Consider the following 12,528-nt stretch of genomic DNA (forward strand, 5'->3'; position numbering starts at 1 on the left):
GGCTTCCATGAGCATTGATTGTGGATCCAAATAAAATGAAATCCTTGACAACTTAAATATTTTCTCCATTTATTATGATGTTGCTTATTGGCTTTCAGCATAATACACTTAATTTGGTTTCTCTGATTTTTAATAGGGCCATAGAAGAATGGTATGCTGCTCAGCTTGGAGTGAAGACCACCCCATATGCAATCTGTTTACTTGTGGATTTGATAGGCAAGCCATTGGCTGGAACATAAACATCCCTGCATTGTTACAAGAAAAGTAATGGAGCAGATACTCCTTTGTTTCATTGTTTGCCTCGGGCCTTTAGCTGGTGCAGACTTTTCTGCATAATAATCTGCCATTTTTGTGAGAGTTTGACCCTGAAAAGAGTGCTTTATATCTTCTTTTTACATTGTACTCAGTTTGCATGAAATGTACAGAAGAATGTGTGATCATATTTTTTCCTTATTTTTGTCATGTGTATGACCTTTTCTATATTGTCATCCTCTGGTCAGTAGAAATGAAGTTCACTTCCCATGTAGCACTTCAAATGCTCATGAGTTATTCAGCATTTGAGAGATGAACAGCAGGGCATTATGTTTGTGTGAATCAGGTGTGAAACCTGTATACTTATTGTGAGGGATATAGTAGTCTGTTGTGTTTTCTGGAATAATTATACAGACCTACTTTGTATTGAAAAGATTGCAGAGCTAAATTTGAGTTGGATAATGAATGGCAGTGATGATGAAATATTTCATGTTTACCTTCTGTATGAAGTTTTAGCATGTGCCATTGTGTAATTCAACTTCAATTCTGATTTCTATTACAGTTCTGTAAAATAACCTGGATTTTAGAAGTTTAAAAGAAAAACATAGAATGTTGAGTTTCCAACATTTGGAGAGTTTGTTTTGAAAAGAAAAAGTTTTCTGCTGTTTTTATAAAAAATCATTTCGATCTCCTGTGGTCTTATATTAGCAAATTCTAAAATATAATGATTCTAATCACTGAAATATATTGCAGCAAAATCTAAAGCACTTTAGTTTATAGCTATGGTTATAAATAGCTTAGAGAAGTTTCAAATAACTATCCATTGAATGTGACTCGACCTTTGTAAGAAGGACCTGCTACCTGAAAACAAAATCTTATTTATTTTCTACACCTTTGGTTTGCATATTTCTAAATGGGTTCACTTTCTTGGTGGTATTTGAGAGCCAACAATGCAAATAAATGAGTACTACCTCAAAAATAAATGTATTTGGAAAGCTTTGGAGTTTTACTGTTGCCTAGTTAAAGCACTTTTGATTTATAGCTGGAATATTGAATTCAGTTTGGAAGGCAAGAAAGACAATCACACCAAATGTATCCTGAAGGTAAAAGGTTCATCAGTTAGGCTGATAAGGTCATAACCACAAGTAAGTCGTAGATCACAAGATAGTCTTGTTTTTAGTAGCTGGGACACCTGTCAGTGCCAATCCCACTACTGTGCAAGCGAGCCTGTTACTCTTGCCTTCTTAGAAGCTACTGTTCATCTGATGTTTGTCGGTTAATGTTTCTTATTGATTTACAGTTTTGATAAAGAGACATCTCAATACACTGCCCCTCATATTCTTAACACTTAAATATATTCATATGGAGACTGATCACTTGAAGAGGCACAAGAAGGTAATGTTTAAAGCTATCATGAATGCTCTCCCCCTCCACTTCTCATGTCTGTGGTGACACAGGAGGGTACAGGAGCTGGTAATTGGTGGAAGCCATTTGGTAACAAGTTGTATTAAATAGAACTTTCAGACTGTCCTTCAGTGGAGCTTAGCAAAAGTAAAAAACTGCCGCGTTTATTGGCACATTTTACTTAGGTCATGTAGTAGCTAATCATAGGAATTCAGAAGCTAAAGCATTCAAATAATTCTGTACTGATTTGCACAGGCCTAGAAGGGAAGAAGGGACCCAAAATAACCAATGTAGAGTTGAGGTTGCTAGCTATGGGGTGAGCAACACATGTTTTAGAGTAATTTTATTATTAAAGCTGAAAATTTTGCTGTATTTCTAAAGTCTGACATTTTATGGTCACCCAACCACACAGTTTTTGAGAACTGAAATCACACTTGCCACTAAGATGGATTAGAATTTTAGTTTCAGTCACTGCTATCCTAAGTGTGTTTTGCTTGATGGAGTACTGTACTGTCATCAAGATACTGGCTGTGGCCTCTTTTTATCTTATAATGAAATATTCCCATGTCCCATCTCACTCCACTGCTACCCAATGGAATGAGTGTAAGATGACTTCTGAATGAGAAACTGCAGAAACCATGTTCTCAAGTTTGTTGTTTGATCATATTTGAAAAGTTCCGATATCTTAGAATCATTGTTAGGAACATTGAAAAAAGTGTATACAAGTAACAAAATCAAACTTAAAAACCAAATTATCTGCCAGATTTTAAAATTTTTGAAGCCTTTAAAATTATATATATATATATATGTATATATATATATATATATATTCATGATGGCCATTTAGTTCTATGCAGACTACCCTTCACTGCCAGTGGCTGCTCCCCTTACTGTCACCAACTAGAGGGACCAACCTCTGACACCAGAAATGAGCTCTTCACTCATTTTCACTGCGGGTGGACAAACCCTAATGGTGCTAGAGCAGAGTTCTCAGGAGCAGGACAGTATTTACTCTTGTTAATCATTGTGTCATTGTCTAGCTTGATTTTACTCAATTGCTACTTGTGGCCATGTATGGTATTTTCAGCAAGTCATAAAGGAGATTGGGAATAGTGATTTTGTGTGTGTGTGTGTGGGTGTGTGGCTAATTACGTCATGTTATCAGTCACATGATATCATTTGAAATAGTGTTTTGAAACAGGAATAGTTTTGTCCTATATGCTGTCTCGTCCAGACTCTTTTAATAATGGAAGGAAAATATGTGGTAGTTGAAAAATGTGTATGGATATAGAATTTCATTTGAGATACGTTGTTGGACAAAGCAACATTCTTTTTCTCAACCATTGCACATCAATTTTTGTACAGTCTAAATTCTGTATATATTTTGGAATCTGAAGAATCCTTTGTAAATCATTTGTTGCTTAAATCTGTGAAAAGTAAATTTCTTTGGGAGAAAAAGTATGCATTTGTACGTCTTATGTGGAGTCAGTTGTTTTTATTGTATTGATGTAATTGTTTTTTAAGTGTTCATTGTCTTCATTGCAATATGAAATTCATTAAAACATCCATGTTCCATAATTATTCTTAAGAAAGTTTTATGTTATTGGAAGACTTTTCTCTTTTATTGTTTTTTACTTTTTCATGTTTTGCTTTGGTGAGACATTATTAATGACTACATAAATGTCACAGTGACATAGAAATTGGAGAAATTAATTATAATATTGCCCGTTTAAAGAATTTTAATTATGGAATAAAAAATTGTTTCCTATCCAGCTGTATGCTAAAATTAAATATTAGCATAATTATGCTTCTTCCTCTGCTACCATCCTCCCCCCAAAATTTCTGAAGGGGTTAACAATTAGGCATAATACAGGCTTTTGGTAAAATTCCTCTGTGGATCAAAAAACTCTGGTACTAATTATTACAATTAAGCTTGTTTGAAAGTAAAAAAAAAAGTACATTTATAGAAAGCAGGCATCATCTGTGGGAGAATGCAAGTCAAGATTGATAGTGACTATTTGAACATCATTATATTCTTATCTAACTGAAGCATTATGGTTACAGAAGCCTCAGGAGATGTTAAAATACTACTGGATGTTTTCTTGCTTGTCAGTGGCTCATTTTTCAGACCAGTAAAGCTCCCCGAATGGCATAGGCATTTGTAGTACATGCGGTCCCCAAAGGGTGGAGATTTCTCCACTGATTATTTAACTTCCTTATCTTACTCTTCAAATAAAAAAAGTGTGTGATTATTGCCTAAATTTTCTAATTACACCTTTAATTACATTTAAAAGTTCACATGCTATTAGTATGAAGAATCAAGACTTGCATCACTAATTTTGTCAGAATGCCTCTAAGACACCTGTCTCACTATCCATAATTTAAAAGTTAAAAAAAAATTTCAAAAAATTGACAGCCCCCCAATTGTTATGTGCAACATATAAATGCGGTCCATATGATAATGGGAAGAAGCTAAAATTGCACTAATAAAGTTATTTTGTAACTTTAAAAATTTTATTAAAATAGTTTTTGTTAAACATCTTTTGGTCAGAATGAAAATGGACTAAACAGATTTTTGGAGTTATAAGAGCTGTTTGAGATAGACATACAGTTTCTTAGGAGCTTGTGGATTGAGATAGAGAATGAGGGAATGACTAGGTAATTTGGTCAAGGGGACTTCTCTAAGGAGGTGATGTTTCAACTGACATCTGTACGTTGATAAGGTGTCATGGGAAGGAGGGGAGACACGGAGGGAGGAGAACACTCCCAGGCAGGGAGACCACCACATGCAAGAACCTTGATATGGGAGGGATTGGTACTGAAATAAGAGTGTGATCAGAGTGCAGTTCAGGGGATGAGAGCTCAAGGGGAGGTTGGGGTGATAGCCGGGTACCATAGCATAGAGGCCTCGGAGGAGAATATGGGTTTTATTCTCTCTGTATTGCAGAGCCACCAGAGTGATTTCAGCAGGAGAGTCACTTCAAGGCCACTCTGGCTTCCTTGTGGGGAGGAACTGGAGAGAGTCAAGAGTAGAAGTGGGGAGACCAGGTAGTAATCCACCTGAAAGGTGGCGATTGCCAGGACCGTGTTGGCAGTGAGGATGGACGTTTAGAGGATGAATTTGAGGTATGTTTTCAAAGTAGAATAGGTAGTTCTTGCTGGAAGGAAGGGTTCTTTATTTCACAATTCAACATGCATTTATGAAAAATGCTGTTACCACTAAATATGCAGCTTTGACTGTACAGGCATTCCTTAGTATCCCCAAAGGATATTTTGAGCACCGACAACCTAAAATGTATAGGGATTTTTTCCTTTAAAAATATTAATAAAAGAATGTGTTAGGAAATTTCAATCACAATCTAGAGACTTTAAAAAGAGAACATACATGCCTTTGAACTAATTCTGACTCATGGCAACTGCATGTGTGTCAGAGTACTGTGCTCCATAGGGTTTTCAATGGCTGATTTTTTCAGAAGTAGTTTGTCAGGCCTTTCTTCTGAAGTGCCCCAGTGTGGACTCCAACCTCCAACCTTTGGGCTTTACCACCAAAATTTACCTTATTTAAATGTATATACTTATACACTGATAGGCAATTTTGTCACCATGACTCTGCCAACACTATCACACTACTATAGGAGCTTGCATCTGGCCCTCATCTGCATGGTTACTGCAAGAGTTCTCATTGTATCCCATTGCCATTGAAGGAGACTGCAACATTTTTCTCCTGCAGAGCGGTTGATGGGTTGAATGCTGACATCTTGGTTAGCAGCTGAGCGCTTAACCACTGCGCCATCAGGGCTTTTCATCTGCCCTCAGTTGATTGGTAGGGGTGGGAGGGTGCGCCCAGCCCAAGCTGGGGCAATCAGGTTTCTCCCTTGAAAATTTTGGAACTTGAACTGAGAATATCAGTTTCTTTCCAGTAGTTTATAAACTGTAAGCCCAGGCATTATCAGTGGTCATGTTTTTCAGTTTGAGAGGAAATGTGAAGTGCTTCAAAGTGCTAAGAGAGAATAACAAGAATTGTGTCCTCAGCAAAGCTATCTTTTAAGAATAAATGTGAAATAAGATACTTAAGGATAAGCAAAAACTGTTTTTACTAGTAGGCTTTCCTTACTGAAACTTCTTAAGGAGATACTGTAGAAAAGAAAAATTGGGGAGGCTGGGCCAAGATGGCAGAGTAGTTCAGACACGTCCGTGGTCCCTCTTACAACAAAGACCTGAAAAAACAAGTGAATTGATTGTATATGACAATCTAGGAGCCCTGATCATCAAAGGCAGTTGAGGAATCAGACTGAGCAGCAGTGGGAGAAAGACGGTTTAGAAGCAGCGAGGAGTTGCTAGACCTGACCCACCGGGAACCGGCACCTTGCAGGCTGGATCTTCTGGCACGAGCACAGTGAGGCAAGCAGTGGCATTTGGAACACGTTTTCCACATCAGAAGAGACTGAGTGGCAGAGAGTTCACTCACACCTCCAGAATCAGTGAAAAGCAGCACTCAGCAAAAGATAAGTACTTCGTCTAATCTACCGTGAGGACCAAAGAACACCCCTTTGGAAAAAACTCTCCCATTTACCTGACTGCTCCTTGCTCTGCACTGGGTCTCAAGTTGGCTTCAGTGATTGCTGCTTTCCCTGAGCTGGAAGTAAGACCTGTCACGTGCCCTGAGCCATCCTCCCAGCCTTGGAGAAGGAACAAATTAACAAATGGGAAAAAAAAATCTGCCAGCTCCCCTAAACTGGGAACTCAGGCCAGAAACAGCCTTTGCCTAGGCACAGGCGTAAGTGGTCCACGTACTTCAAATGCATTTCACCCCTGCACGAACCTGTGTGGACCCATTTCAACAGCGTAGACCCTCATTAGCACAGTAGAATACTGTGTGTACCTAAAGTCTAACTTCGACTGTTTCAGCTATATGGTGGAGAGGCAAGTTCATGACGTTTGACCCTATTAAGTAGGGTCCTCACATACACACATCAGGGGCCTGAGGACTGGTGGCTTTACCGAAAACACCTAGCCACCCTCGACGGGTCCAAGGATAATTGGTGCCTCCCAGTCCTTCCAGCCAACAGCATTGACGCCCTTAGCCCACCTGCAAAACCCACCCACTACACACTCTTGGGAACAGGGACACGCTTTCCTCACAGACACTCAGGGGTGGTTGTCAGTCCCCTGTCTTGGTGTGTGACCCCCTACTGCAGCCAGATACCTGTGCCTACGCCAATCACCCTGTTCGTCTAAGACTGTAGGTGAGAGCCTGCACCACACATTTGGTGACTGACTACCTGGACACCTGAGCTGAATCCATACAAGAAAAGTAAATGGACTCCTGGGCTTATATACCTACTAACAGCTCTAACCACCTGCTGACAGGATGTTAGAGCTTCAAAAGGCACCAATAATCAAACTCATTCACTTGAGCAGCCTATTTGGGCATATGAAAACAAATCAAAACAAGCTAGAACACAGTAAACAAACATAAAATAAAATAACTTATTTATGGCTTGGAGAAAACAGTCAATATCAAATCACGTAAACAGGCAGACCAGCACGACTTCAGCAAGCTCTGAAAACAAAGAATCAAGAAATCTTCCAGATGAAGAGAACTTCCTGGAACTACCAGAGGTAGAATACAAAAGATTAACACTCAGAACTCTTCAAGAGATCAGGAAAGAGATCAGGCAAAATGCAGAAAAAGCCAAGAAACGCACAGACATAGCATTAGAAGAACTTAAGATTAGAGAAAAGCATAATGACAAATTTAATAGGCTACAAGAATCCATAGAGAGCAAAGAGAAATTCAGAAGATTAACAAAATTTCAGAATTAGACAACTAAATAGAAAGTCAGAAGAGCAGAATTGAGGCATGGAAGCCAGAATTAGTGAGATTGAAAATAAACACTTGAAACCAACATTTGAGGAAAAATCAGATAAAAGAATTAAAAAAAAAATGAAGAAATCCTAAGAATTATGTGGGACTCTATCAAGAGAAATAAACTATGAGTGATTAGAGTACCAGAATGGGGGGAGGAGGAGTAACAGAAAATAACAGATTTGTTGGCAGAAAACTTCTCTGATATTGTGAAAGATGAGAAGATATCTATCCAAGATGCCCATTGAACCCCATATAAGATAGATCCCAAAAGAAAGTCACCAAGATATAATCAAACTTGCCAAAACCAAAGGTAAAGAGAGAATTTTAAGAGCAGCTAGGGATAAACGAAAAGTCTCCTACAACAGACAGTCAATAAGTGTAAGCTCTGAATACTTAGCAGAAATCATGCAGGCAAGAAGGCAATGGGATCACATATATAAAGGCTTGAAAAAAATTGCCAGCTAAGAATTATATATCCATATGTCTCTCAAAATATGAAGGCAAAATTAGGACATTTTCAGATAAATGGGAAGTTTAAGGAAATTGCAAAAACCAAACCAAAATTACAAGAAATACTAAAGGGAGTCCTACAGTTAGAAAATGAGTAACATCAACTAACAACCCAAGACTAGAACACAGGACAGAGCAACCAGATATCAACCCAGACAGGGAAATCACAAAAGTAAATCAAAGCTAAAATGCTCAAAACAGGGAAACAGAGATGTCATTACATATAAGATGACAACATTAAAACAAAAAAAGAGGGACTAAAAAATGTAGTAAAAGAACTTTCATATGAAGAGGAAGTCAAGATGATACAAACAAATAAAAGTTGGGTTTAAACTTAGAAAAATATGGGACAGTATTAAGGTAACCACAAAGGAAACTAACAATCATACACATCAAAATAAAAAACAAGAAAATCATAAAGGCTTAGCAAATATAAAAGCAGCAACAATGAAAAAGTAGAAAAGACAATATATAAAGAAAAACTACTCGGCACAGAAAATTAAGTGGAAAAAAGAAAACAACACACGCACAAAAAAGACATCAAAAGGACAGCACCAAACTCATGCCCATCAATAATTGCGCTGAATGCAAATGGACTAAATGCACCAATAAAGAGACAGAGTGGCAGAATGGATTGAGAAAACACAATCTATGTGCTGCCTACAAGAGATACACCTCAGACTTAAAAACACAGAGAAACTAAAACTCAAAGGATGGAAAAAAATATATCAAACAACAACCAAAAAGAGCAGGAAAGGCAATATTAATATTGGACAAAATGACTTTAAAATGCACCACAAAGGATAAGGAAGGACACTATACAATGATTAAAGTGTCAATATACCAGGAGGATATAACGATAATAAATATTTGTGCACCCAATGACAGAGCTCCAGAATACATAAAACAAACTCTAATGGCACTGAAAAGAGAGATAGACAACTCCACAGTAATAATAGCGGACTTCAACACACCACTTTTGGTGGAGAGCAGAACATCCAGAGAGAAGCTCAATAAAGCCACGTAGGATCTAAATGCCACAATCAGCCAACTTGACCTCATAAACATATACAGAACACTTCAACCAACAGCAGCCAAGTATAATTTTTTTTCTAACTCACATGCAGCATTCTCCAGAATAGACCTCATGTTAGGTCATTAATCAAGCCTTAACAGAATCCAAACATCAAAATATTACAAAGCAACTTTTCTGACCATAAAGCTGTAAAAGTAGAAATCAGTTAACAACAACAAAAAACAAGGAAAAAATCAAACACTTGGAAACTGAACAACACTTTGCTCAAAAACGATTGTGTTATAGAAGAAATTAAGGACAGAATGAAGAAATTCATAGAATCCAATAAGAATGAAAACACTTCCTACCAGAGCCTTTGGGACACAGCTAAAGCAATACTCAGAGGTCAATTTATACAAATAAATGCACACATTCAAAAACAAGAAAGTTACAAAATTGAAGAATTATCCCTACAACTTGAACAAATAGCAGCAAAAGAAGCCCTTAGGCACCAGAAGAAAGCAAATAATAAAAATTAGAGCAAAATTAAATGAAGTAGAGAACAGAAAAACAATTGAGAGAGTTAACAAGACCAAATGCTGGTTCTTTGAAAAGATCAACAAAATTGATAAACCTTTGACCAAACTGATAAAAGAAAAACAGGAGAGGAAGCAAATAACCCAAATAAGAAATGAGATGGGCGATATCACAACAGACCTAACTGAAATTAAAAGAATCGTAACAGAATACTATGAAAAATTGTACTCTAACAAGTTTGAAAACCTAGAGGACATGAACAAATTTCTAGAAAGTCACTGCCTACCCAAATTAACACAAACAGAGGTAGAACAAATGAATAAACCTGTAACAAAAGAAGAGATTGAAAAGGTAATTTAAAAAACTCCCAACAACAAAAAAAGCCCTGGCCCTGACAACTTCGCTGGAGAATTCTACCAAACTTTCAGAGAAGAGTTAACACCACTACTACTAAAGGTATTTCAGAGCATAGAAAAGGATGGAATACACCCAAACTCATTCTATGAAGCCCACATAACCCTGATACCAAAAGTAGGTAAAAACACCACACACACACAAAAAAAATTACAGACCAATATCCCTCATGAATTTAGACACAAAAATCCTCAACAAAATTCTAGCCAATAGAATTCAACGACATAGCAAAAAAATAATTCACGGTGACCAAGTGGGATTCATACCAGGCATGCGGGGATGATTTTCCATTAGAAAAACCATCGATGTAATCCATTGCATAAATAAAACAAAAAATAAGAACCACATGGTCTTATCAATTGATGCAAAAAAGGCATTTGAGAAAGTCCAACACAGATTCATGATAAAAACTCTCAGAAAAATAATAGTAGAAGGGAAATTCCTCAACATAATAAAGGGCATTTATACAAAACAATAGCCAACATCATCTTAAATGGAGAGAGTCTGAAAGCATTCCCCGTGAAATGGGAAGCAGACAAAGATACCCTTTATCACCACTCTTATTCAACATTGTGCTGGAGGTCCTAGCCAGAGCAATTAGGCTAGAAAAAGAAATAAAGGGCATCCAAATTGGAAAGGAAGAACTAAAAGTATCTCTATTTGCAGATGATATGATCTTATACACAGAAAACCCTAAAGAATCCTCAAGAAAACTACTGGAACTAATAGAAAGGTTCAGCAAAGTATCAGCATACAAGATAAACATACAAAAATCAGTTGGATTCCTCTACACCAACAAAAAGAATGTTGAAGAGGATATCACCAAATCAATACCATTTACAATAGCCCCCAAGAAGATAAAATACTTAGGAATAAATCTAACCACAGATGTAAAAGACCTATACAAAAAAAGCTACAAGACACTACTGCAAAAAACCAAAACAGACCTACCTAAGTGGAAAAACATACCACGGTCATGGATAGGAAGACTCAACCTTGTGAAAATGTCTATTCTGCCCAAAGTGATCTGTAGACACAATGTAACCCCAATCCAAATCCCAATGGCATTTTTTAATGAAATGGAGAAACAAATCACCAACTTCATATGGAAAGGGAAGAGCCCCCAGGTAAGTAAAGCATCACAGAAAAAGAAGAACAAAGTGCGAGGCCTCACACTACCTGATTTTGAACGTGTTATACCACCACAATAGTAAAAACAGCCTGGTACTGGTACAACAACAGATACATAGGCCAAAGAACAGAATTGAGAATCCAGACATAAATTCATCCATCTGTGAGCAGCTGATATTTGACAAAGGCCCAAGTCTGTTAAATGGGGAATGTACAGTCTCTTTAACAAATGGTACTGGCATAACTGGGTATAAATCTGCAAAAAAATGAAAGACTCATACCTCACACCATGCACAAAAACTAACTCAAAATGGATCAAGGACCTAAATATAAAATCTAAAATGATAAAGATCATGGAAGAAAAAATACAGACAACGCTAGGAGCCCTAATATATGGCATAAGCAAGTATACAAAACAGTAAATTACTAACAATGCACAAATAGCAGAAGAGAAACTAGGTAACTGGGAGCTCCTAAAAATCTGTTATCCAAAGACTTCACCAAAAGAGTATAAAGACAACCTACAAACTACAAAAAAATTTTGGCTACAACAAATCCAATCAGCATCTAATGTCTAAAATCTACAAGATATTGCAAAACCTCAAGAACAAAAAGGCAAATAGCCCAATTAAAAAATGGGCAAAGGATATGGACAGGCACTTCACCAAGAAGACGTTCTGGTGGCTAACAGATACATAAAGAAATGCTCACAATCGTTAGCCATTAGAGAAATGCAAATCAAAACTACACTGAGATACCATCTCCCCTCAACAAGGCTAGCATTAATCCAAAAAATACAGAATAATAAATGTTGGAGAGATTGTGGAGAGACTGGAACACTTATACACTGCTGGTGGGAATGTAAAACAGTGCAATACTTTGGAAATCGATTTGGTCCTTCCTTAAAAAGCTATAAATACAGCTACTGTAAGATCCAGCAATCCCACTCCTTGGAATATATCCTAGAGAAATAAGAGCCGTCATACAAATAGATATATGCACACCCATGTTCATTGCAGCACTGTTTACAATAGCAAAAGGATGGAAGCAACTAAGGTGCCCATCAAAGGACGAATGGATAAATAAATTATGGTATATCCACAGAATGGAATACTATGCATGGATAAAGTACAGTGATGAATCTGTGAAACATTTCATAACATGGAGGAATGTGGAAGGCATTATGCTGAGTGAAATTTAAAAAATTAGTCAGTCGCAAAAGAACAAATATTGAATGAGACCGCTATTGTAAGAACTCAAGAAAAGGTTTAAACACAGAAGAAAACATTCTTTGATGGCTATGAGGGGAGGGAGGGAGGGGGAGAGGTATTCATTAATTAGTAGGCAAGAACTATTTTTAGGTGAAGGCAAGGACAACACGCAATACAGGGAA

At 37.2% G+C, this 12,528-nt stretch overlaps 1 protein-coding gene across 5 annotated transcripts in view; it reads left to right on the top strand.

The window, feature by feature from the left end:
• WDR37 (WD repeat domain 37) overlaps positions 1 to 5,465 on the top strand; it is a 130,162-nt gene extending 124,697 nt beyond the window's left edge. For 3 of the 5 annotated variants that reach the window (XM_064285076.1, XM_064285075.1, XM_064285074.1), the window contains exon 14: positions 137 to 5,465. In XM_064285076.1, coding sequence (XP_064141146.1) covers positions 137 to 268 — 132 coding nt within the window. In that variant the 3' untranslated portion in view covers positions 269 to 5,465. The remainder of the gene's footprint in view (positions 1 to 136) is intronic. The other 2 variants (XM_023548751.2, XM_064285077.1) reach the window with 2 other exon arrangements.
• The last annotated feature ends 7,063 nt before the right edge of the window (positions 5,466 to 12,528 follow it).

The sequence above is a fragment of the Loxodonta africana genome, chromosome 4 (assembly GCF_030014295.1).
Source record: "Loxodonta africana isolate mLoxAfr1 chromosome 4, mLoxAfr1.hap2, whole genome shotgun sequence".
Lineage (NCBI taxonomy): Eukaryota > Metazoa > Chordata > Mammalia > Proboscidea > Elephantidae > Loxodonta > Loxodonta africana.